At 37.9% G+C, this 27,677-nt stretch overlaps 1 protein-coding gene across 1 annotated transcript in view; it reads left to right on the top strand.

Moving 5' to 3' along the window:
* The window catches only part of EFCAB5 (EF-hand calcium binding domain 5), a 109,190-nt gene that overhangs the window by 69,415 nt on the left and 12,098 nt on the right, over positions 1-27,677 (top strand). The window contains exons 13-22 of the mRNA XM_045836018.1: positions 2,054-2,131; positions 2,229-2,318; positions 5,682-5,896; positions 7,663-7,819; positions 13,851-14,140; positions 15,860-16,029; positions 16,524-16,752; positions 20,271-20,423; positions 25,075-25,178; positions 27,082-27,335. Of these exons, the coding sequence (XP_045691974.1) occupies positions 2,054-2,131; positions 2,229-2,318; positions 5,682-5,896; positions 7,663-7,819; positions 13,851-14,140; positions 15,860-16,029; positions 16,524-16,752; positions 20,271-20,423; positions 25,075-25,178; positions 27,082-27,335 (1,740 nt within the window). The remainder of the gene's footprint in view (positions 1-2,053; positions 2,132-2,228; positions 2,319-5,681; positions 5,897-7,662; positions 7,820-13,850; positions 14,141-15,859; positions 16,030-16,523; positions 16,753-20,270; positions 20,424-25,074; positions 25,179-27,081; positions 27,336-27,677) is intronic.

The raw sequence follows: 27,677 nt of genomic DNA, 5'->3' as shown, positions 1-27,677 counted from the left end.
AGGGACCTTTTGATTTCTTCCCTAATATCATTCTTGACCCATTCATTGTTTAATAGCATGCTATTTAATCTCCATGATTTTGAGTGTTTTGGGTTTTTTTCCTTCGGGTTGGTTTCTAGCTTCAGTCCCTTGTGGTCTGAGAAAATGCTTGGCATGATTTCAATTTTCTTGAAATTCTTGAGGCTTGTTTTGTGTCCTATCATGTGGTCTATCTTTGAGAATGTTCCATGCACATTTGAAAAGAATGTATATTTAGCTTCTTTTGGATGGAGGGCTCTGTATATATCAGTAAAGTCCATTTCATCAAGGGTATTGTTCAATGCCACAATATCTTTGTTGATATTTTGTTTAGAAGATCTGTCCATTTTTGATAGTGGGGTGTTAAAATCTCCCACTCTAATTGTGTTGCTGTCCATATCTTTCTTGAAGTCCTCTAAGATTTTCTTTATGTATTTGGGTGCTCCTATGTTGGGTGCATATATATTTACAATATTTATGTCTTCTTGATGGATTCTTCCCTTGAGTATTATGAAGTGACCTTCTGGGTCTCTCTTTATGGACCTTTTTTGGAAGTCTATTTTGTCTGATATGAGTATTGCTACCCCAGCTTTTTTTTTCCTGACCATTTGCTTGGAAGATTTGTTTCCAGCCCTTCACTTTCAGCCTGTGTAGGTCTTTTATCCTGAGGTGGGTCTCTTGTAGACAGCAGATATGTGGGTCATTTTTTTCTTATCCAATCAGCTATTCTATGTCTTTTGATTGGAGCATTTAATCCATTTATGTTTAAGGTTATTATTGATAGGTACTTATTCATTGTCTTTTATGTACATGTGTTCCTCTCTCTCTCTCTCTCTCTCTCTCTCTCTCTCTCTCTCTCTCTCTGTCTCTCTCTCTCTCTCTTTCTTCTCTCCTCCTTAAAGCAGTCCCTTTAGGGTCTCTTGCAGAGCTGGTTTGGTCGAGGTGTATTCTTTCAGACTTCTTTTTAGAAACTACTTTTTAAAAATTTCTTTTATTTCAACTATAAATGGATCTTGTTTTTTCTGGTTATATATGAGATGTATGTTCTAGAAATGTCTCTGAAAATTGTATTTAAGACAGAGAGCACTCTGCATTTTAAATCTTTATTCTGTAGAAGACCTTTCCTCTGAATTGCCTGTGCCAGTTTATGAACTTTTTTTGAAAATTCTAACTTTTAGAGGGCCAATCCCAATAAGACTGAAGATCTCGGTTAGGCATAAATTTTTTAAAGTTCTGCTTCTTCATTCTACAGTACCAAAGGAAACTTCTAAGAGATGAGTAACCTGTGTTCTAGATTCTACACTATCATCAACTAATTTGAAATCTTTTATTTTTATAGCATCATGTTTATTTCTCCATAAAACAGAACTACTAATTTCTGCCTCTCCTGACATTGGAGTGCAGCTTTACAAAATTTAGTGAAGTTGTTATTCAATTAGATGTTATGTTGGTGAATATTTAATGTTGGCTATGTGTAACAGTGATCCAAACTGACAGTGTCTAAAAATATATAAACAAAAACAACACAAAATAACAATGTCTAAATAAGATAGGAGTATCTTTCTTTCTCATAGAAAAGTCAGAAGTTATATGATAATTTAGTCCCATGAAATCATCAGTGGCTCAAACTTCTTCTGTCTTGTGTCTCCTCCAACCACATGGTCAAAGATGGCTCATTACCATGTCTGCATTGTGACCCTCTGATAAAGAGAAATGAAAATGGGTAGGCACCACATCACTTCCTCTCATGTACCATTGGTCAGTACTTAGGTATGTAGTGACACCTAGCTGTGAGGGAGGCTAGGAAAGGTAGCCATCATTTTGCATGACCAAACTAGGATACAAGTAGCTTTTGTCACAGAGCTTCTCTCAAAAACTAGTTATTAACTAATATCATTGTGGTCGATTATGACACAACATATATCAGAAAGTACTGAAAGAAAGTTTTCTGTGTTCTATATGCAAGTCATTTCTTCTGTTTGTTAACTTAAGAAAATATATCCAACTTATAAGCATTTTCTTTTGTACCTTTTAGAAACTACAGAAGAGAAAGTTCAGAAAGACAAAGCCTGTGAACCCAAGTCCCCCCAAATAGAAGGAAAGTCATGGTCAGGTGACTCATTTAATCCTTCTTTCATTTAATACTCTAGAACAAAAACATTGTGAAAGTGAAGTTAAATTGCCTATGTTATGGAATGTGTATTTTATAGGTGAACTTTTCACTTGTAACTGGAAGAAGTATGCCAAATGTGAAGATGAGGAACAGGCAAACTTAATCTATGATAACTCCAGGTTCACAGGTACGTATTAACAACAAAATTAGAAAGGAGAGATTGCAGTATGATTGATGAATTTAATTTACTGTGGTACCCCATGATAAAGACTGGACTTAGCTAAAACACAACAGCAGCATGAACCTTGCATTATTTTGTCCCTGAGTTGATGGACCTAAAAATATGCAGGATGAATGTTTTTGGTGGTAGTAGGAATGTGCTATTTATGAATGTTCCTGTGCTTAAAAACATGTGCATTACCATACAGTTTTAAAAAATAATTACATGGCCCAACAGCTGTTTTTAAGCTATGATCCAGGTATACAAAGGGAATCAGATATTAGATATTACTACTCAATAGAAATCACTTCATATTCCTCTCCCTGGTAGTTTTACATCCAAACATGTGAGACAGGTAAGAATATAGCTTGTTTTTGAAGACTTATACAGAAAGCTCTGCTCAACAGAGAGAGCAAACAGTAGCTTTTAGCTCTCAGATAAACCATGTATTTAACAGTGATTGTTCCAACAAGTACTTATATTTTGCTACAATGCTATTTCATCATTTTTCCTTCCATCAACAAGTAGTAGAACTAATTAGATCAAGATTATTTCTTCTTATCCACAAAATTCTTCTTATTTAAGTCTGGGGCAAATAATAACCTTTCTATCCTCAAAATATTTTGGTGAGGATTTCTGACCAAGATGGAGGCATATGTAGATACACTTTGTCTCCCCACACAACTAAAAGAAGGACAACAACAAATTTAAAAACAAAAGTAACTAGAACTGTCAGAAAATCAAACTGTAAGGAAGTCCAACAACCAAAGGGTTAAAGAAGAAACATTCATCCAGACTGGAAGGAGGGGTGGAGATGTGCAGCCAGGGCAGAGAGATCACATGGCAAGGCAGTGGCTGGAGGACCACTTCCTGAGCCAGGTAGCAGCTGGTATACCAGATAGTCCCACATTTGCATGCAGATAAACCAGGAGGAACAACTAGGGAGTGAGACAGACCACACAACCCAGGGTTCCAGCAGGGGGAAATAAAGCTTCAAAACCCCTGGCTGTTAAAACCTGTGGGAGTTGTGGCAGTGGGAGAAACTCCCAACCTCACAGAAGAGTTCATTGGAGAGACCTGCAGGATCCTAGAACATACACAAGCCCACCTACCTGGGAATCAGCACCAGAAGGGCCCAATTTGCTTGTGAGTAGTGAGGGAAGTGACTGAAAGCTGGTTGAAAGCCAAGCAAGCAGCAGTGTTCCCTCTTGGACCCATGTACAGCACCACAATGCAGTGATGTGGGTTACCCCACCCTGGCAAATACCTAAGGCTCTTCCCCTTACTACATAACAGGCACTCTGAGGCAAAGAAATACGTCCCAAATGAAAGAACAGATCAAAGCTCCAGAAAAAAATACAAGTAAGTGATGAAGAGATAGCCAACTTATCAGATGCAGAGTTCAGAACACTGGCAATCAGGGTTCTCAAAGAAATGGTTGAGTATAGTCGCAAAATAGAGGAAAAAGTAAAGGCTATAGAGGAAAAAGTAAAAGTGAAATAAAGAAAAATATACAGGGAATCAACAGTGAAGGCAAGAACTGGGACTCAAATCAATGGTTGGGAGCAGAAGGAAGAAATAAACATTCAACCAGAAAAGAATGAAGAAAAAAGAATTCAGAAAAATGAGGAGAGGCTTAGGAACCCCTGGGACAACATTAAGCATTCCAACATCTGAATTATAGGGATGCCAGAGGAGAAGAGGAAGAGCAGGAAATCGAAAATGTATTTGAAAAAATAATGAGGGAGAACTTCCCCAATCTTGCAAAGGAAATAGACTTCCAGACAGTCCAAGTAGCTGGACCCAGGGAAGCACACACCAAGGCACATCATCATTAAGTTACCCCAGATTAAAGATAAGGAGAGAATCTTAAAGGCAGCAAGAGACAAGGAGACAGTTACCTGCAAAGGAGTGCCCATAAGACTGTCAGCTGATTTCTCAAAAGAAACCTTACAGGAAAGAAGGTGCTGGAAAGAAGTATTCAAAGTCATGAAAGGCAAGGACCTACATCCAAGATTGCTCTATCCAGTAGAGCTATCATTTATAATGGAAGGACAAATAAAGTGCTTCTCAGATAAGGTCAAGTTAAAGGAGTACATCATCATCAAGCCCTTATTATATGAAATGTTAAAGGGACTTATCTAAGAAAAAGAAGATTATCAAAAATATGAATAGTTAAATAACAACAAAATCACAGCTATCAACAACTGACCCTAAAAACAAAAACAAAAAACAAAAAATAAATAAAAACAAACTAAGCAAACAACTAGAAAAGAAACCGAATCACAGAAATGGAGATCACATGGAGGGTAATCAGTGGAGAAGGGGAAGCAGAAGAAGAGAGGAAAAGTTCCAGGGGATAAGAAGCATAAATGTCAGGTACAAAATAGACAGGGGGAGGTTAAGAATAGTATAGGAAATGGAGAAACCAAAGAACTTATACGTATGAGTTCTTTATTAAAAAAAGATTTTGGTGAAAATACATGGCATTAGTCAAGCTCTTGTGGCCTGCTAGTTCATGTTCTTCTCCTGGTATTACATCTTTATTTTATTTCAGTTTGCCTTACTATTTGAAAAAATGCATGGGTGATTATTTTATGTCAAATCTCATATGGAAGTCATAAGGGCATGAATGACTAAATCAACAAATAAACATAAGTCACTGGGTTAAAATTTTATGAAATATGCTTCATGTTGTAACATTGAGCTTCAAGAAAAATACAGTAAAGACTCTTTGGGGAAGAGGTTACCATGGTGGTATTTACAGAGTTATTTAACTGGCAAGTTCAGATTGCAGCAGGTTTTGGGTACAATTGAATCCAAGGGCTCAACAATAGCAGCAGGACACTCTCTGTCCCTTGACCCTGTTCTTCTCTTTGTAACTTTCAGTTTTTGGTTGTTTCTTCCATACTATGACAAAAAATGTCCATGGGAGTATCTCTAAGCCTACATCCTACCAGTTTAGGAATCGGAGTACAAAAAGAGTTGTTATTCCCCACGTAGTTCCACCAAAAGTTCTGGGTCTAATTCTCATTGGCCTAAAGCCTGTTGCTGTTATATATGAATCATTGGCCTGAACTATATTACATGGCCATCTGGGGGGCAATGGTGGGGTTAAGTACCACCTGACTTATCTAAACTGACTCTAGGGAAGAGATGTTTTGTCAAATAAAAAAAAAAGAAAGAAAGAAAGGTGCTGTCTTCAAAAAGGGAGCATGGATTTCCAACAGAAAAACAATAGCAGATGTCCATTACAGTAAGTACTCGTTTTTCTTAATCTTTGAAAAAATTGTTCACTTTACTGTTCACTGTATGTTTCCTGCTTGATAGACTTACATTCAATTATCAGAAATATTCAGGCTCACAAAGAAGTGAAAGGTAGGAGTGCCTTCAATGGAGTTTCCTTCAATCTGCTCCAGTTTGTGCAAGTCCTGGAGACATTTGTTGGTGAAGATGCCCCTTTGAGTGTCAGTGAGACCCTCACCTCCTTTTTTAAGAAAGGCTATGTTGAAACAGAAGAAGAGAAAATGAGTGCCTTAGAAGGGGTGAGTACTATTGTTTATCAATGAAACAAGTGAGGTCACTATTATAAGTAAATTTCTCAACCTCAGTTGTTCCTAGTGTGGCTCTTCCTTAAAAATATACAAACCAATTTACTACTATTTCAACAAGCATGTCCATTAAATATTTTATTGTCAAATGTTGTAAGATCACAGTCCAGAGAACTCATTCCCCTAATAATATCATGATTGCTGGTGGCAAGAGATTGTTTTGTACTGCTTTGTTTTTCCTTCACTGAAGCTTGAAAAGCAGATACTAAGGAGCAGATATGTGTATGAGTAAGAATGTGTGCATGTGTGTGTCTGTATGTGCATTGTCTGTGCTGTGTGAGTGCATTTACAAATGCACATACCTAGGGTTTGATTATGGCTTAGATATATATTTTTATTCATGTGCACTGCACCCAGGTAGTATATATTTTGTAAGAACTTACTACTTAGATGATAGGTAAATGCACACACCTTAGAGTATAAACAATTTATGTGCTCTTATAAGAAATACGTAAATTAGATTCACTTGGCATATTCAGTAATCTCATCAGCCATAAGAGTCTTCTCAACTTAACTCTAGAGTTGATATCCCTTTTGCCTCCTCAATTGAGTCCCTTCCCACATTTAACCAATTCATCTTCTCTTTAGCAATTAAATCTGTTTATCAATTAAATTACTGTCTAATTGATATAATTAATCTAATAAAAGTCTAAAATGTAATGAATGTCAAGTTAGGTGAATGTTAAATATAAAAAAGAATTTTTGAACAGTCACTTTTTATCGTTTGAACACAGACATTCACCCCCCTTCACTACAAAACATATCTCATCAAGAAGCCAGGTCGAGCACCTCCGTGTTTATCACATTCCTGAACTACCAGTGAGGAAGTGGAAAGGAATGAATTAATGATTCTTAAAGAAAGTAGTCCTCTTCCTAAATTAATGTGTTTTAATCTGTGGGATGCCCTATCTCTTGGATCTCTTCCAACCACTGCGGATGAGAATGAGTTGTCAGGAACACAATCTGTTGTTCTGGCAGGAAAAGGGGGTGGCGATCCCCCCTAGTAAAGAATGCCCCAGGCCCTTCTCCGAAATAGCTTTTATTGGGGTCAACATGTGCAGGGGTATACAGTATGCATGCAAAGCTCATCAATCAATGTCCAAAGGCTATAGTTATAGAAAACAGACATTATCTATAGATGACAATTGAGGAAACACAGGGATCTGCCTCAGGTCAGGATCTGTTAGATATGCTGACGCCAGAGGGTCATTAAGGTCTGGTTCATGACATTAAGAATTCATTCCCTTATGCTTTGAACTTAAACATCTGGTTTATATCAACAGGGCTATACAAAGCAAAGCAAGCTTCAAGGGGTATAATGCATTCTTTAGCCTGATTTCCCTTGGTACTAGTATTAGGTCATACCTGCCACCTGCATTCCCGGTGTTCTAATGGAGACTCACAGGCATGGCCTCGATCATGGGGGGGGGCTACAGTTTCTGATATCCGATACCACACAAAGTGGTCCCCAACATTAATCCAGTGCAGAAAATGCATTTTTTTTTGTCTAGAGGTGAAACAGAAATGGTATTTAGAGGATTAAAATTAAATGCTTCATTATCCCATTAATATCATGCTTAGTCCCAAAATAAGGCTATCTTTATAAAAAGTACTACACTTTTGGGGGAGTAAACATAGGATGCTTGCTAGTACAATAAACAGCATGTCTTCTGTGCTTTGTTCTCCTGTTTGTATTCCAGGCTAGACAAAAAGCATCCCAAGTTCGACAGAGACTTCTCCTAGAAGCCCTCTTCCAGATGTGGGACAGTGATGCCTCAGGTTTCCTGGATCTGAAGGAAGTTGATGAACTCTTGTATGAATACAAGGAAGGAATGGAAAAAGAATCTATAGAGACAGGTGAAAATATGGAATTTTTCTTATTTAAGTTGGGGTAACAACTTGGCTTCAAGTTTCCCAATACTGTGACATGCATAGAGGTAAACACTGGTTGTTCTAAAACCATGAGACACCACCCTCACACCTTCTAGTATGACCATGAATTGCTTATCCTTAGTGACATATAACTGACATATAACACTGTATAAATTTAAGATGTACATGTTGATTTGATACACTTATGTATTGTGAAATTATCCCCATAATAGTGTTAGTTAAAACCTCCATCACCCTACATAATTACTATTTTTTTGTGTGTTGAGAACATTTAAGACCTACTCTTAGCAACTTTCAGTGTTGTTAACTAGAGTCACTATGCTGTACATTGGATCCTCAGAATTTATTCATCTTATAAATTGGGCAAGTAGTTAAACCTAGACAAGTAGTTAGTAAAACTACTGTTCCTTCACTCTGGAAAAAAGAATCTCTAAGAAACTCCTCAATCTTTCCTTGATTTCCATACTTTGACAGGTTGTTTGTAATTTTTTTTGTTTATTTAATATTTCTTCATGATTAAATTCAGGTTGTTCATTTTTGGCAGAATATCTTATGAGCAATGATGTGTTCTTATTGGATGCTATCAGCAATCTCAAGCTCTGTTTTCAAGTTACTTTTCTTTCTTTTTGTAATTAATAAGTATTTTGTGGGTACTTTGAAAGCATATAAACATTCCATTTCTTGTCAAACTTTTAGTTTATTCATTCATAACAGTATATATTCATGGTTTCCTATTTTATTCAGTGGGTTATAATCTACCACTATCATTATTTATTATAATGTTCACATTGTACTATATTTGACCCATGGAAGTCCTTTCAACCTGTCTCTTGTGTCCTCCCATCCAATATTTTACTATGAAAAACTTTAAACATACAGCAAAGCTGAAAGAATTTTACAATGAGTATCTATATGCCTACCACCTAGATTTCTATCATTAACATTTTACTACAGTTTTTTATTATCTATCTATTAATGTCTTCATCTCTCTGTCCTTCTATTTCTCTTACTTTTGATGCACTTCACATTAAATTACAGACATCAACACATTCCTTCCTGAATACTTTAGCATACATGTCATTAATTAGAGTTCAATATATGCTAATAGTTTTTTTCTTTTGAGGTAAAATTTACATACAATGAAATAGACAAATTCTTAAGTGTGTATTCACTGAGTTTTGGCAAATGTGTAACCTGTGTTACACATAGGGATACCATACCCCTAGCAAGATGCAGAACAGCCCTGGCTAGTGTGGCTCAGTGGATTGAGTGCTGGCCTGTGAACCAAAGGGTCCTTGTATAGATTCTTGGTCAGGGCACATGCCTGGGTTGTGGGCCAGGTCCCCAGTTGGGGGCTTGTGGGAGGCAACCACACATTGATGTTTAGAACCTCCCTTCCCCTCTTTTTAAAAATAAATAAATAAATATTTTTTAAAAATATGCAAAACAAAAACATGACCCTTTTACATTCAGTTCCTACTACTCAATCCCCAAGGCAATCAATCACTCTTCTGGTTGTTTTCAGCATTGATTAGTTTTATCTCTTCTAGAACTTCATATAAATGAGACATATATTCTTTTGAGTAAGGCTTCTTTCACTCAGCATTCTTTTTTTTTAAGTTTCTTACATGTTGTTGCATTATAAACAGTTTGCCTCTTTTTATTGCTAAGTAGTATTTCATTGTATAAATATACTATAGTTAATCCATTCTCCAGTTGATAGACCTCTGTTCCCACTTCTTGGCTATTATGAATAAAGATGTTATGAATAATCATGTGTGAATAATCTTTTTGTGGATATATGTTTCCATTTCTTTTTTTTTCTCAAAAATTTATTGTAGAGAGAGGGGAAGGGAGGGAGAGAGAAAGAGAGAGAAACTTCGATGTGAGAGAGAAACATCAATTGGTTGCCTCTTGCACACACCCAACTGGAGACCTAACCCACAACCCAGGCAAATGCCCCAACCAGGAATCAAATCTGTCCCCAACACCCTGGTGGCAGGATGATGCCCAACCAACTGAGCCACACTGACCAGGGCATTTTCATTTCTTTTAAATAAAATACCTAGAAGTAGAATTCCTTGGCCCCAGGGTAGGTGTATCTTTAATTTTATAAGAAACTGCCAGACGGTATTTTGTGTCCTTTTATGATGTGTTCATCATTCTTCAGGCATCTCCTTGCTTTCTGGCATAATGAAATCCTCTAGGTTCATTTTATATTCTCCCTGTTCCCTGCAATCACTTATTTGTCCCTGGTTTCTTTTAGTGAAGAATGGTATTTAGAAGACAAAATCTAGGTTCTATACATACTTATTGCTCCTGGGTCCCTAACCCCAAGTTTCTTTAAGGGCATATGTGTGCTGGTGTGTGTTTACACAGACATTTACAGCTGTACATATCTCTGTAAATATCTATTAAAGAAAAAACCATAAGTTCACTCCCATAGCTTGAAGTGCAGTCCAATACCACAGGGTTCATTCTAGTTTTCTCCCTTTTTTGTAGCTCATTTCTAGCTTGCTCATATTATCCTAAATATACTTACAGCCATGTACCACATAATGACATTTCAGTATCTATTTGATCAATCTCCTTGTGTGGAACTAACCCCCTATCACACTGTCCTCTCCCTCACACTGATATTATCACTACACTTAAGCTCTAACACCCTGTATTTATCAGTCCTTCCCACACAGTTTCCCTCCTCACTCTGCTCAGGCTCTGACATCCCACACCAGATCACCCCACCATGTGGATGCCCTGCACACACTCCTTACACTCTGGTATTCCATGATAAGTCACCTTTTCATGCAGATGCCCCTCCTCAGTTTACCCAGTCTTCTGACTCTCCTCAGGCTGAGCAGACTCTCTACGTGGAAGTCCTCCTCCTTCTGCTTGGGCTCTGATTCCCTATGTTGGGTTGCCCCTCCACACAGACACACTCCTCACCCTGTTTAGGTTCTGACTTCCCAAGCCAAGCTGTCCCTCAATTTGGATTCCCTTCTCACCCTGTTCAGGCTTAAATACTCCATGTTGGATATCCACCCCATGTGGATGCCCTCTTTATCCTACTTGGATTCTGATGCCCTAAGCTAAATAGCCTCTCTGCAGGGCCACCCTCTTTGCTCACATGGGCTTACTATTGCTCTTGTGCATGGCTAACCCCCTCACCCTGATTAGGCTCTGATAACACATGCCAAGGCACTTCCTGCACAGATGCCTTCCTTATCCCACTTGGGTTCTAATACCCTGCTCTGAACCACCATGGCTTCCCTTGACCAGGAGCAGATACTTACCCTATTCCACCCCACCTAATGGCTTTAGGACCAAATTGTTCAAAAAGAAAGGAATGAGAGGAGAAGAAGAAGAAATAATGGAAGTGGAAGAACCTACAAATTACTTTTAATCTAATTGGACACTATATGATTTAGCACCCTTTGAGGCCAAGTAATAAAACAAACAAACAAACAAACAAACAAAAAAACCCCACACCAAGTGGTTAAGCAAAAAGGGACTTTAGTGGTTCATGTAATGAACAATTCAGTGCTAGTTCAGGACACAACTAGATTTGGGAGTTCAAATAATGACATTAGGACAGGTGTCTCCTTCTTTCTCTTTTTCTCTCACTCTGGCCTTGTTCTTTTTTTCTGTGTGTTGGCTCCACTTTCATATAACCTTTCCCCTGTGGTAACCAGGTTCACATCCACATCCTCGCAGGTTTATCAAGACAAGTGAGAATAAGAAGGAAAAAGCCTTTTTCCTAAAAGTTCAAGAGTTTGGCATATGCCTGGACTAAACCAACTGCTCTGGCCAAGGGAACAGAATGTCCTGACTGGCTTGATCTGAGGTGCATGTTTCACCTCTAGATGGACAAGTGGAACCTCACTCAAACATAGAACCTGACATGGGATTAGAGCAGTTTCCCTGAAGCAAAATTTGGGTTATAATTACCAGGAGAAAGATGAATGGAGAGCAAAAATCAACAAAAGTCCAGCTCTACAAATGAGATGCTTTCCTATGATAAGATGATTGAAAGAGGAAATATTTGCCCTAGCTAGCATAGCTCAGTGGATTGAGCACGGGCTGCAAATCAAAGTGTCGCAGGTTTGATTCCTAGCCAGGGTACATGCCTGGGTTGCAGGCCATAACCCCCAGCAACCACACATTGATGTTTCTCTCTCTCTCTCCCTCCCTTTCCTCTCTAAAAATAAATAAATAAAATATTTTTTTAAAAAAGAGGAAATATTTGTCAATTGTCAAATATTTGATATAGAATGGATACTTTTATCTTTCAGGTGCAAATCTTCTTGAGGAAGGACAGATTTTGAACCTTAAATTTACACATGTGCACCAGAAAACACATACAAAAATGCTCATAGTGCTATTCATAAGAGCAAAATGTTAGCAATAACCTACAGGCCCACTGATAAGAGAATAAATAAATTGATGGTGGTAATCTTACAGAATGACATTATATAGTGATGAAAATGAATGAGTCACAGCTGCAGGAACAACATGGATGCATATATTAGCATAATGTTGAATAAAAAAGCAAGTCCCAGAAAACTACATATCGTATGATGGTCTTTTTCTACAGTATACAAACAGACAAAATCAAGCCACATACTGTTTAGAAGTACACGTGTGTATGCACACACATACACATGATAACACTAATAGGAAAATAAAAAGAAGGGGAAAAAGCAAAAGCAAAATTTCAGGATATTGGTACAGGGAGTGGAACAATGGTAGCGGTAAAGAGGAAGATGTAAGTTATTGGTAATGTTTAGATTGTTTAGATTTGGTACTAGATCATGACTGTAGAATAAAAATATGAAAGAAAGATGTGGGTACAGAAGTGTGCAAGGCATGGTCAGGGATCATGAGTAAAATGGAGACACTGAAGCAAATAATTTCTATATGATAGTATGGGTAAATATTTTTGGAAAAAATGGACAGGGTCCAAATATACTTTGGACCAGGGAATTGCATAATGCAAGTTTTATTTTAATTTAATTTTATAAATATGTATTGAGCCTTACCATTGGTAATCCAATTATAAAGTGTTTAATACTGGTTTGGGACTATGGAAGTAAGAAAGGAGAGAAATGTGCAGAAGATACATTGTCAAAGACTAATAAGATAGAATTAGATTGGTCTATTGGAAACGGAAGGAGTTGGTTGTCCAAAAGTTTATTTATTTTTTTCTGTAAGATGTCTCTAGTAGTGCTTAGTTGTCTTTAACCCCATTCAAAACAATTTTGTTAGGTCGTATTGTGACAGCTGTCATATCAACATATATTAAAATCATCAAAATTGGTGATTTTTTGTGTAGCCATTTTGATATTGAAGATTGAAGAAAATATGCAACATTTTTGGCATATTATGCTTTATTATTTCAAGAAAGGTAAAAATACAACTGAAATACAAGAAAAGATTTGTGCAGTGTAAGGAGAAGGTGCTGTAACTGATCCAATGTGTCAAAAGTAGTTTGCAAAGTTTTGTGCTAGAGCTTTCTTCTGGATGATGCTCCACAGTGGGGTAGACCAGCTGAAGTTGTTAGTGATCAAATCAAGACATTAACGGAGAACAATCAGCATCATACCACATGGGAGATAGCCAACATAGTAAAAAAATCCAAATCAATGAAATTATTGGTAAAAATGAAAAATGGGTCTCTTATTTTATAGAAAAAAACATACAGACTTTTTGACCAACCCAATAAAAGGTAGGGAGAAATCAAAGTTGACTCTGGAATTTCACCTAAGTGGTAGAATTTTAAAAAAAAGCAACAGAGAATATGACATAGGAATCATCTCGAGCTTAGGCATCGGAAGTCACTGTAGATGTTCCGTTGGACTTAGGCACCTTCGATATACCTGGTCTTCCACGGGAGGGCAGTTGTCAAAGACTTCAGTTTGCTGTAAGAGGAATGAAAATTCCCCCACAGATAAATGAGCTTTTGGTTAGTGCTTGGTTTTTTGTTTATGTCTTTTAGCTAAACTGTTCATCCAATTTCCAAAGCCACACCCTGGTGATGAAGTAAGTTTGTCTCCAAAACAGTTTCAGAAATACATACAATTGATTGTATCTGAACTCAACGGCAATGAAGATCGTGCTCTGGAAAGCCTTGTGGAGTTTCTGATGACTGCTGTAGAAAGGAGCCATATCGAGAGTCTGAGAAATAGTGCCAGACGGAAGTGGCTGCACCACATTCAACGGGCTGCAGAGACAAGTGGGGTGTCCGTGGAGCCAGTGTACACTGAGACCTTTAAGGCCCTCACACAGGTATATTTCCTAAAATGATATATAAGAGGAAAATTTTCCTTATAGTAGGTGATGTTCGATGGTTGCAAAGGAAGAGCATACTAAATTCTCTTAAAATTTTGGGGGTACTGCTATGTTTTATTCATTTTAATATATGCAATGACCCAAATCCTGTGGAAGATGCAATTGTAATGATTCCAGGTTGGCAAGGTAGAAGCAGAGAGGAAAGATGTAAAAGATAGAATTAAGACATAATTTCAAATTTCATTTGTGCTAACATTCAGATAAACCTAGAACACAAAATAAACTGATATTGAAAAATACCAGCAGAGAGATATGCAAGCAGGTCAAGCTACATTTTCCTTGCACAATATTTTGGGAGTCAGTTAAAAAATGAACTATTTAAATCATAAAGTTATTATAAAGTAGAATCCAACATCACACAATTTTTCACTTCCTAGAAACAAGTTAAGTCTACTCCAGAACTCTGTCACTTAAAACACATTACCCTGATGGGCCCCTGTCCACAGCTTTGCCACCGCCTCACAGACTCTGGCTTGCTGCTCTCCCAGACAGTAATGGCATGGCTATCTCCTACATATATCACAGATTCCATCGATCCAGGGAACCTGTGTCATTCAGCTCAGCTAAATAACAACACTTGATTATTCCAATCACTTTCTGAATGGCTGAAGTTTCCAGTGTAGTTTGAAATGATGTGACTAGGAATAGGAGGCCAATCAAGAAATGAGCTATTGCTCCAACTTGTTTCAGAGATCTGCAGTACTCCAAGAGATATCTCACTACATTTTTGTTAGTTACTCTGTGGATCATTTATGAAGAAAAAGGGAATTAAAGGCAGAAAGAAAAAAAGGCATGAAAAGCAAACTCAAATATGTAGAAAGGGGAGACAAATTTCAAGGAAAGTGTCTCTCATGTCCTCCAATTTATGGACATATTTAATGTATGTGTTAACATATAATATTCTTAGTGACATAATAATATTTTAGGTATGGAGAATTTTCAGTTATTTCCATTAGAAATAGTAGTTGCATAAAGTCTACTATCTGGGGCCCCAAGAAATCCTTTCCTAAAATGATATAAATCAAATTAATAGCCAAGCTATGCTAAGAATTCCTTGAGCATTTTTCCATGTTTATATCATAGTAGAAGGTTAAGAAATAAGTGGAATAAAGCCATCTTCTTGCCCCACCTCTCTAAAATAAATACTTTTTTTAAGATTTTTTATTTATTTATTCTTAGAGAGGGAAAGGAGGGAGATAGAGAGAAAGAGAGAGAGAAACATCAATGTGTGGTTGCTGGGGGTTATGGCCTGCAACCCAGGCATGTACCCTGGCTGGGAATCGAACCTGTGACACTTTGGTTCACAGCCCACACTCAATCTACTGAGCTACGCCAGCCAAGGCCTAAAATAAATACTTTTTACCAAAGCCCAGACAATTATAGTTCAAAGGGATCCAAGTTTTAAAACTCTAAATTTGAGTGGACTTTGAGAGTTTTTTGTCTGTTTGTTTAGTAAACTGGTCCAGTTGGCATAAAGTAAATCCATTCCACTCACTAAAACTCAGGTTGAGGGACTGTCCATGAATAGTAATATGTTCATTATTTACTCATGAAAATGAAATTATTGGGGTCAGATGCACAAAGTGGCTAATGAAGGGAAACACAATTAAGAGAATAGCTATTGGCAAATGCATGATCAGAAACGTTTTGCCATAGGATGCTCAAGTTCATGGAAATAAGAAGATCAGTGCCCACATATCCCTTTTAGAAGAAAACCAACTACTGCCTGAAAGAGGGACTGTTCTGTTAAGGAACACAGCTTGTACTTTAGATGATGCTCCATTTGTATTAAACAAAGTGCTCTACAGGGACATGAAAGGAATCAGGTAAGGATTTCTTGAAAAGGTTGGTTTTGGTCTTCTAAAAAAAAATACCTTAATTCCCTTTCTGCAGTAAGCTAGCATTGAGATCCTAGTTAGCTGCCCAAGAGAGAGATGCCTCAGGTCACCAAATACTTCTAGAGTGGGAGGGAAGTGCAAGAGTGGGGTGGGTTTCCAGTCTCAGGTGATTTTACCTGATCGTTTCCAGAGCTCACCTTAGGCATTGAACTGCCATATAGGGACTCTGCTTCACAATATCAGTTCAGTTATTTCTGCGTGCTCTATAAATTGTCTCCTGCTTCCTGTTTATATATGTTATTTCTGTTATGATCTGAGCTTGTTTTTAAATCTTTTAAGTCAGATTCTCCAAACTGGTAATTTTAGTCCACTACTCTGACACACAATGCCAATAATTATGGAGAATTGATCTAGTTCCCTGCATGGTTTAATCTAAAGCCTCTTCTGTGCCTTTCTCCCATCCTCATGTTCCTATTCCTCAGCTTTACAGTAGTAGATGAAGGGAAGCCAATACACGTCCCCCAAGTTCAGCACCATGGGAACATTTTCTTCTGGGACCATTCCCACCGGAAGACTGATCAAAATGGGTCCTTGCTCGCTCTGCCTCTTCAGGATGCATATATGAGGATTTTTGGGGTCATGGCTGTTGACACCCTAAGAGATCCCCAGAAAATAAACATCTTCTTGCCTCATGAGATAAAATTCTATCAGGTAAGTCAGAGGATATATTCTTCAATAGTAATGATAGGATGGACTCTCCTTCTATGCTTTTTAAAAAGCAAAACCTGAAACTAGGTTAGGGTAGAGCTATGTATAATATGTAGACAGTGTTGTTATACTAGTTCCAGTTCCCTATGTGTATGTGTCAACCTTTGGAGAGCTTCCCCATTACACATGGAAGAACTCTCAGCCTCATTGGCACATCTATGCTTTAGACTCTCTGGAAAGATTATTAATATGTATCCCATTGAATTAATCATAGAAACAGAATTTTATGCTGTAGAACCAGAATCCAATTATTACACCACTAATATCCACATAGTAGGAATGAACTTTTAGAAAGGATATATTTATGTTTTATTAAGAGCAGGACCTAGAAATCCTTTGTTCTTTCTACAAACGGTGCTAAATATAATATGCATTCCCATGGTTCTTGATATCAGTGTTATAATTTTTGAGGATGGAGAATGAAGGAAAAAGCTTAACTTTTAGACCCTTTTTAAAAAGTATATTTTATTGATTATACTATTAGAGTTTTCCCAATTTTTCCCACTTTATCCACCCTCTGCCCTGCATCCCCCAATGCTCCAGCATGCCCCCCCTTAGTTCATGTCCATGGGTTGTACATGTTTCCTATACCATTTTTGGCCCCTCCCCATCTATTTTATGCCTACCAATTATGCTTCTTCTTCCCCGTACTTTTCCCCCCATTCCTCTCTTCCCCCTCCCCACTGAAAACTCTCCATGTGATGTCCATTTCTCTTATTCTGTTCCTGTTCTAGTTGTTTGCTTAGTTTTTATTTTTGCTGTTTTTCTTTTTCTAGGTTAATTTGTTGATATTTGTAACTTTGTTGTCATTTTACTGTTCATAGTTTTGATCTTCAATTTCTTAGATAGGTCCCTTTAACATTTCATATAATAAGGGCTTGATGATGATGAACTCCTTTAACCTGACCTTATCTGAGAAGCACTTTATTTGCCCTTCCATTCTAAATGATAGCTTTGCTGGATAGAGTGATCTTGGATGTAGGTCCTTGCATTTCATGACTTGGAATACTTCTTTCTAGCCCCTTCTTTCCTGTAAGGTTTCTTTCGAGAAATCAGCTGATAGTCTAATGGGAACTCCTGTGTAGGTAACTGTCTCCTTTTCTCTTGCTGCTTTTAAGATTCTCTCTTTATTTTTAATCTTGGGTAACTTAATGATGATGTGCCTTAGTGTGTTCCTCTTTGGGTCCAACCTCTTTTGGACACTCTGGGCTTCCTGGACTTCCTGGGAGTCTATTTCCTTCACCAGACTGGAGAAGTTTTCCTTCATTATTTGTTGAAATAAGTTTTTAATTTTTTGCTCTTGTTCTTCTCCTTCTGGTACCCCTGTAGTTCAGATATTTGAACATTTAAAGTTGTCCCATAGGTTCCTAAGCTTCTCTTCATTTTTTTGAATTCTTGTTTCTTCCTTCTGTTCTGATTTGATGTTTATTTCTTCCCTTTGTTCCAGATCGTTGCTTTGAGTCCTGGTTTCCTTCCTGTTACTGCTGGTTCCCTGAATATTTTGCTGTAGTTCACTCTGGGTATCCTTCATTTGTTCTTTCATTTTGTGACCAAGCTCAATCAGTTCTGTGAGAATTTTGGTTACCAGGGCTTTGAACTCTCCATCAGATATGTTGGCTATCTCCTCATCACTTAGCTGTCTTTCTGGAGTTTTGCTCTGTTTTTTCATTTGGGCCCTATTTCTTTGTCTTGGTGCACCTGTTCAGTTGTAAAGGGGCAGGGCCTTATGTATTCACCAAAGCAGGGCAACCTTCATTGCTGCAAGGCACTGTCTGTCAGGGAGGGACCAGAGAGGGAACAATGCAGCTCACCTGCTGGGCTCTAGCCCCACTTTCCAACAAATTCCCATACTCTCGTGTGCGACTGGGAGTTTCTCCCACTCGGGCAACCCCGGCTGTAGTCCACAGTCAGCTCCGAATCTCAGTTTCCCATTCAGCCAGCCCCGCCCACTGCAGTCCACCGCCTCACACCTCCAGAGTTCTCTCAGCCTGCCCATCTTACCAGTCTGGTTGGTCTGGTTGACCATTTCTTTAATTCCTTGGTTGTCAGAGTTCCATGCGTTTTGATTTTCTGGCACTTCTGGTTGTTTATTGATTTTAGATTGGTTGTTATCCTCCTTTTGGTTGTGTGAGGAAGGGAAGGGTTTCTACCTACACCTCCATCTTGGCCAGAATCTACTAGTTTTAGGCCCTTTTAAAGACTATAAAGTAACTGGATCATTTCTAATGTATTTAAATTTAATTTTATGAACAGAAATTGCAATGAAGGGAGACTGAAAGCCTTTATGGGGGCAATGGACTGGGATGTAGCAGCAATCAGGAACTTGCTATGTCCTTGTCATTTGTTCCCCTGTAAGCCCCTGGCTTTTTATGTTTATTTACCATTATTTTAAATTTTCTCTTCCTACTTACTGGATGAATAACTGGAAAGTGGTAGAATCTTCTTCTCTCAACATCTTTTTAATAATAAGATTCATTCTCATCTGACACAATGATATGTGATATTAAGAAGCAAAAGGGAGTACTATGGGGTTGTCAGTAGATGAACTATATATAGCCTTGTTAGAGAACATGTCAAAATGAATTATAAATTGATTCTTTAGTCCTTGGGGGTAAAGGTTCCTATGTTACCCTTAGATGCCTTGGGCCCTAATATAAAATACATATATTTTTTAAAAAATTTGTGATTCCTAGAGTTTCTTGATAACAAGACCACAGATGAGTCCTAAGGAGTTCCCATTCCTTCACTGTGGAACAGGATCTTTTGTCCTATAAGAAAGCTGTGTAATCTAGCATGTTGCAGGCTTTGGGACTCAATACATCCTATGCTGCTGATCTGATGACAGTAGCTATGTAAAGACACAGACATTACAATTGCATCAGATCAGGGCAGGTCCTACCCATCTGCCCAAGGCTGATATTAGTTCTTGGCTACTAAGCGCTTTTTCTCATTTCAAAGTTTACTTTGTTCTTCTGGCACTATTTTTTGTTTGTTTGTTTGTTTGTTTGTTTTTAAAGAGGGAGAGAAACATCAATGTGTGGTTGCCTTCTTCATGCTCTGCACCAGAGAACCTGGCCTGCAACCCAGGCATGTGCCCTGACAGGGAATCAAACCAGTGACCCTTTTGTTCGCAGGCTGGAGCTCAATCTACTGAACCACACTAGCCAGGGCTTGGCACTATTTTCTGATTGCACATATCACAAATCTCACTGGATGGCTATCAGGAAACATAATAAGTTATGTGGACCTTAGGGTAGATCTGTTCTTACACCTGTGATCCTTTGATGATTCTTTTTTTTTCCCTATAGTAGAAGCTAGAGCATTGCCTTTTGAGAACTGGTGAATAATTTGTAGGAAGTAGAGTATCATTAATGAGAAAGATAATCTAATTGATGCATTACTAATTATTTTGCTATTTTCTTCTAAAAAGAAAAGACAATTAAAATTTTCTGTCTCTACAGGGTGTTGCCAATGTCTTTAGTACTGCCTATCACTACGTCCATAGCCGGGAGCACATCCTGCATGTTGTGATCACTGGTATCAGTTGGCTCTACAACATCACACCTAGCATTACCTCCATCACTACATACTTCATTGAGCCTAGCCCACAGCAGGTAGGCAAGGCTGGGCAGTGTTAGACCTTCCCAGGGTAATAGAGTTTCTATATATTACTGTCTTGTTGATATTTTAAAGCCGTATTTAGTTAGCTATTAGGCCTAACTGAGGACATGTTTCCCATGACTCCAACTCAAGAGTCTTGGTTATGAGTGGCAGAAATCCATTTCACACTGCCTTAGGCAAAAGGGGGAATTGATTGACTCATGTGACCAAATATGAAGAAAGGGCAGGAGTCAAGCTGGCTTCCAGGATGACCAGATCCAGGGATTCGATGGCAACAGGGCTCCCTCTTGTCCTTTTTTCTCCCCATTTCTCATGCTTGCTTCCCTCTGCACTTTGCTTTGTACTTCCAGTTAAAGATGGGCTTTCTCCACAGGGCAAGCTTAGTAGCTAGAAAAAGAATCTTTCCTTCCTGTTACAACTTGGAAAACCCAAGAAAGAAAACTCATTTTGATATGCTCAGATATGCCCTCCTGGCCAGGATGGGGAGTTTACAGTAACTGGAAGCCCCCACCAGAATCATATGAGTGAAGTGGGAAGGGATAAGGCACTACTGTTTTGGAAGAACACAATTACATCACACCATTATTTGTTTTTTTTTTTAAAAAAGACCCTCTATCTATAATGTGATGAGTTCTTGCTAGTTACAGGTGCTGAGTCTAGGGTTGGGAAGGGATGGGAGTCTCCAAGTACCCTTGAAATTGGGTGGACCACCCGGTATGTATGTGTGGTGGGGAGCCAAGGGTAAGAACCATTTAGGGTGGAGGGAGACCACCTGGTCTGATAGTGCACAGTCACAATGGGGCTGAAATGTGTGGGGTTCAAGCAGAATTCTACCTGGCCTGTGTCTCACCATGCTTAAGCACTTTGTTGGGGCCTTAATGGAAACGACACCTAGGGCACCATGAAAAAGGTTAAAATTGCCCATAGCAGTCAGCAAGAAGCATGGCTTCAAGGGCAGTAGTTTCAGAATCACAGTGCTGCAAACGAGGTTACAAAGGTCACTGTCCATTTAACCCAGGCCATCTTACGGAGATGAAGACCATTCCAAAGGGGTGGAGAGGAGGACCGCTCAGCAGCAGGGTCTGGGTGGGGTCACAGCCAAGCTGAGACCAGTACAGCTATCTAAGGAGAAACACAAAGATTTGTCCTAGGTGAAAGACACTATGGTAAGGTTTTGGTGCTAAAAATGGCTGAGGATAGCTATATAAGAAGGGATATCTTTTTGAAGCACTCAACTATGGTAATTTTTCTAGCCTCCTCCTTCCTCTTTTTCAGCCCCTCCAGACCTACTCTCTTCTCTTCTGTAGCCTACTCTGGGCCTCAAAAAATAGACAGTATCAGTGGTCTCTTAAAAGCAGAGAATCTTTTCTGGCTGTGGTCCCTGAAAGATGAAAGGATGGGAGCAGAGTCAGGGAGATGATAGTAGGAGAAAAATTACACACCCCTTTGCTGATTCTGAGATGCATAGGGCTATGCACAAAGAACTGCAGTCTCTAAGAGCTAAAAGTAGTCCCCAGCTGACAGCCAGCAAGAAAACCAAGAGCTCAGTCCTTTATTTCCCTGAGGTCTTTGGTGGCTAATACTTGTACCTGGTTTGCTATTTTAAGTCATATCAATGGAAGCTTTTGGAAAACAAAAGCTGGAGATTAGCCAGTGCTTTCTGCTTTTTACCTCATCACATTTCTTTTCTAAGGCAATAGGGACTGTTTGCTTAAATGGGCAGAACAAGGAGGGCAGGAGGAAAAATACCATACCACAATTAACATTTCACATCCCATTGTACATAATAGAAAAAAAATTTTTTTCTACCTCAGGGGCTTCAAAAATGCTCTCACTTTGTCTGGAACACTCTCCCCACTTTGACCTATCAACCTGAGGCCTTACGTGAAGCAAACTATAAACTTTACCAAAGGATCTAAAGTTGCTTTATAAATTAGAAGGTCATGTCATGATTTTTTTCACAAGAAGACCATTTTTAAAAACTACAATTTCTTCCAAAAATTATTTATAAATTTAACAAAATTCCAAGAAAAACCTCTAAATGATTTTTAAAATTGAACAAATGATTTATCTCTTCATCTGGAGGAAGAACAAATACATGAGAATAGCTGTTAAAACATGAGGGTGACAGGGACTTCACAGTCTCGGTCTGGGGAAAGAACGGCTAAACCTGCACGAAAGGTTAACATAATGAAGGTTAGGTTGATACACTGACCCAAAGTTATAGAAAACTTTCTTGTACCAAGGTTATAGAAAATATAAATTGCTTTTGAAAAACTGGGGAGAAATTGTCACATATCCAACAAAGAACTAACATTGTTGTATGCAAATCAGTGAGATTTTTTAAAAATCCGAAAGAAAACTATACAAAGACAAGTCTATAAGAAAAACTTGTGCAAGTGGTCAATAAACATATGGAAAAAATGTTCAGTTGTTCTCATAATGAAATAAATATAAAGTTAGTAAAAGATAGCTTTTACCTACTAAATTGAAAAAGGTTTTTTGAACTGCAATTTGAAAGTCTGTTAGACATCTAAGTGGAGATACTAAATAGGCAGTTGGATATATGAGCTTAGTGTTCCTGGAGAAATCTAGGCTAGCTAACCTAGATTTTAAATGTTATTTAAAATCATGAGACTGGATTATACAACACTGTGAATATATTTAATACTACTGAATTGTGCACTTATGAATGGTTAAAATGATAATATTGTGCTATGAATATTTTACCAAAATAATCAAAAACAAAACAAAAGTCATGACACTGGATGAAGTGACCAAGACAATGAATGAAGATAGAAAAAAATTAATAATAAAATCTCAGGACCTAGCCCTGAGGCACCTTAAGTGTTTGAAATCATAGTAGCACAAAATTCTATTGACCTTGACCATAGTATAAAAACATTTGATATCCTTACCCCTTACAAACACACATGCATACAACTAAAACAGAAGATCCCCAAAATAATACCTACTTTTACTACAGGTAATGTTTTCTAATACTTTCTATTATATTTTATTTAATTATTTTTTAAAATCTTGTTAAAAGAGAAAAAAGCATAAGATGATAAGAACTAAAGATAAATAATGTGTAATGAGAAAGTTAAGAATGATTAAATGTTACAAATGTAAAGGAAAAAAGTAACAAGCCAATAGCAGAAGAAGGAAAATGGGGGAGAAAATAATTGTAGCTCTTTCTCTGAATGATTTCCTATTTTATCTAGGAACAGTTATCTAGGATATCTAGGATATTTTATCTAGGAACAGTTATCTCACTACTGAATAATTGCTGAGGCACTTGCTGAATTTATAGTTTCTTGGTCTAAATAAAAATAAATGAAAGAGGAGCTTTTTTTAGGCATACTATTATAAGCCCTTTATTTTTTATATTATGCTTCTGGTCTAACAGCAGAAGAGGTTAATTTATACAATGGGGGTTGGGGTGGACAGGAAAGAAATTGTTTGATTTTAGCTAAAGATTTAAACTTAAAAACACAATCACAGAGAGATTCTTAAAAAGGCATATCAGTCTAGTATATGTAACACCAAATAACAAACCATGGCAGAAATAAATTAGAAAAAAACCTAGAGGCACAATTGCCAATGTGGGATAATCTTTACAGTTTGCTAAGTGTTCTGTTGAAAACACTTCATCCGAAGAGTTTGGTAGAGCACTTGAGGTCACAGAGTGTAGAGAGGCAAGAAAAGCAGTTCTTCCAAGCAGCACCCAGCACGTAGCCCCTGTGGATCCTATTATCACAGTTTCCCTCTTAACCAAATAATTTTTTAAAGAGGGCATAAAAGGCCCCTCTTTGCTTCTCCCAGTTGAATTTGTCACTCCTAAAGTCCAGTATATTTTATAGAACATGTTAATGTTACAAACTAGTCTCTACCAAAAAAAAAAGTTGACCAAAACTCATGAGTCCAAACTCATCAAACTGTAGACATGGAATATGCACATTTTTGTATATCCAGTATACCTCAATAAAGCTGTTAAAAATATAAAAATATTCTTAGAACCCATATGTGGGTTATGACCTATAGTTTGAAACTCTCTTAGAGGTGAGAGAGACAAAGAAGAGAAAGCAAGGAGAACAAGAGGAGTGCTATGTGAGGCAAGAGGAAAACTAGGAGCGAGTGGGGTTCTGAAAACCAAGCCAAGAAAGTATATCAAGGAGAGAGTTATCCATTGCATCACATGCTGCCAAGAGGTAGAGGAAGATAAGGATTAGGGATCTGACATTGAGAGAGTCACTAGTAACCTTGGCAAGAACAGTTTTGATGAAATTACCTCACTGGGGAATATTTTTTATTGTACTTATTTTGAGGGAGAGGACTTTTTGTATTTTCCAAATGTCCTACAATGCACTTGTAGCTTCTGAAAAAATAATATAAATCCAGATTTTTATCACAATTATTAAAAAAAAGTTCTTGTATTTAACCAATCTCATACTGTGAAAATTTTCTCCTATTGAACACTTCATTCCTTAGTGATACTGAATAAGTAAAATGTCACAGTACTTAAAACTAGGGGTCATCTAAGCTTTTCTAATTTTTTCTTACTCATCTGTCCCCAAAAGCTTTATTGAGAGCATGAGGTCTAATTATCCTTTTCCATAATGAAATTGCTTCCTCTTTTTCAAGGGTTCAGGCTATGTTTTACGCAATATGATGGTCACAGGGCCCATGGGTCTAACAGAAATTCACAGAAATCCCCCTACCATCTTCAGGAAGACATGCACCTTCAGGTATGAGAGGCATCTTCTTGTCTGTTTTGTTTGATTACTGGAGCATACACCCTGGTGTGATAGATCTGAAGACACAGCTTTTGCCTCTTATTAATAAATACTGGCTCTCATCCTGATTGGGTTTTAAAGAAAATCTCTTGACTGCATAGGCCATATTAAGTCCTTTCTTTAAAACAAATTTCAAAAAAAATTTCATTGGCCTCGCAATGCTTATGTCTGCTCTATAGCATGTGAGTTTGTTTCAAATAAGGTAAAAATTTTTTTCACTGATATTTTATATTAAAATTCATGTTTTTGAGCATCATAGTGTTTTATTTTCTATGATTTTTTTGTAAATAAGGAATTCAACAAAACCCACCATGGTTATAACAATTACATCCACACCACTTATCAAAGGTCCTCATCTTAATATTAGCTAGCATGTAAACAAGTTTATTTAAAGAAGGCAGACTGGACAAAAGTGGAGAAGAGTCAGAGAATGTTGTATTTAATAAGTTATACAGGTTACTTCAAGTGCCTCTCATCTGTGGAATGCAAGGACCAGATGCAAAACAGAGCTTAACTGAGAACACACCTGCTGTAAAAGGGGCCAACTGCTTCTGAGGGTGTCAGTGTAGCTGAGGAGCCAACAACCTATCTCAGACTGAAGACTGAACTGATGTTTAAGTACATATTTAATTAAATTTTAGTATAGCCTCACACCAGAATTTTCATTCAGTTTTAAGGTCTTTTCCACGTTAATTATTCCTTGCAGAGTTAAAGAGTTTTACAGAAGTCTTTGTTATACCCAGACTCATAAACTTTGACCCCTGTAACTTAGAGCAGGTGCCTTTTGAGGAACTCTGTTGACCAATCAATCAGCTTTATCATCATGTCTGGAAATTATAACATGATGCATCCTTAGTACGGTTATCATAAAGACACAAAGTGGTGGGAGTAGCAAGAGACAGATACAGTCATAGCTGTCATTATAGAGTTGATATTATGAACTATAAGTGTCCTTTTTGAGACTATGCAAAGCACCAACATTTTTACAAATACCTCAAAGGAATGACATGTCAGTATTAGTGTAGATGGGAGAAGAGGAAAAGAGATATGTCTATACTTCACTAGAGAAAGAAGTAGCTGCACCATTTCTGTGAAAACCTCAGGTCCCTCACAAGCAGATGCTGTCAATGCCCAGCTGGGATCCCCCATGTACCTTTTATGAACTTTCTCTGGAGAAGAGCCTCTGAGAGACAGAGGTGCCTCAGAGTTATGTACCCTCCCCACACACCCAGAGCAACTTAGAGCCAGACAGTTGACAAAAACCCTCTTCCTTGCATCAAGGTGAGGCAGATTTCAACACAATTTGCCTCTGAGAACTCCCTTTGGGATCAAGCTTGAGTTTAGACTTTACCTGAAAACACTTTCTTACATGGCTTTTCCCCCCTTCCTTCTCCTGCTTTCCTCAGACCCCCAGAAGTTTCTCCTGAGGGCACTCCCTCAATAAATCATTTCCTTGGCTTAGGCTATGCTTCTAGAAAACCTGACACACTCATCGTTCCTTCAGGCATTCCACCAGCATTTACTGGACAACTAGTAAACAAACAAACAAACAGAAATAATACCTATCAGATCAATAAAGTAAAGAAAATAAAGCAGGGTATCATGATGGAGCATGACTCAGGTGCTGCTGCTTTAGACTGTGTGGTCAGGGAAGCCTGCTGCTCTAAGAGATGCATGAGTGAGCTGAGGGAGAGAGCTCTGTGAAATCAAGGGGTAGAGCAGTCCAGGCAGATGAAACAGCAGCAAGTGCTGGTGGGTGTGAGTTTAGGAGGCACAAAAGAGAGTTATGTTTGGGTGGAATGTTATGAACAGGTTGATGTTTTATATGCTTATGCTTATTTGGTTCTTGTTTCAGAGATTTCCTGTTTAGGTGTACAGACAGTTCAGAAGTTGTTTTGGCCTCTGTCTATGGAGAAAACCACATAGTCATTCCACTTCGTGAGAGAACAGGAGAGGCTATCGGAGCTCTTGATTTTAACATTGGCAGGAGTAAGATGTTGTTCTATCGAGAATTTAAGGATCTACAGAAAATGATGAAAGTGATCCAAGCTGCCTGCTATGAAATACTGGGCGAATTATCTGGAGAAATACAGAAAAATCTTGTCTTAGGTATTGTAAATGTGGTGACAGTCTGGATTTATGGGTTTAATAAATTTTGGGAAAATCACAGACAATGCAACAAATGATGTGTTTTCTAAAATGAGTTGTTGCAATATATGGATTTTCCACATGAAAGAAATTCCTTCATACAGTCTTGGACTAATGAGGGTGGTCTATAAATCAGAGTAAAGGGTAAGGAATCACATTTTCTTGGCTAGCATCACATGGTTTTAGAACTGGAAGGACTCTTAAAGACAACGTAGAACTAGCATTTATTAAATGCCCCATCATATACCAAGCATTTTAAATATGCTATTTCAATTAGTCCCTACCGTAACTCTGTGAGGTGAT

The sequence above is a fragment of the Phyllostomus hastatus genome, unplaced genomic scaffold (assembly GCF_019186645.2).
Source record: "Phyllostomus hastatus isolate PE091 unplaced genomic scaffold, TTU_PhHast_1.1 phas_contig_210, whole genome shotgun sequence".
Lineage (NCBI taxonomy): Eukaryota > Metazoa > Chordata > Mammalia > Chiroptera > Phyllostomidae > Phyllostomus > Phyllostomus hastatus.
This window is presented reverse-complemented; position numbering and strand designations above follow the sequence as displayed.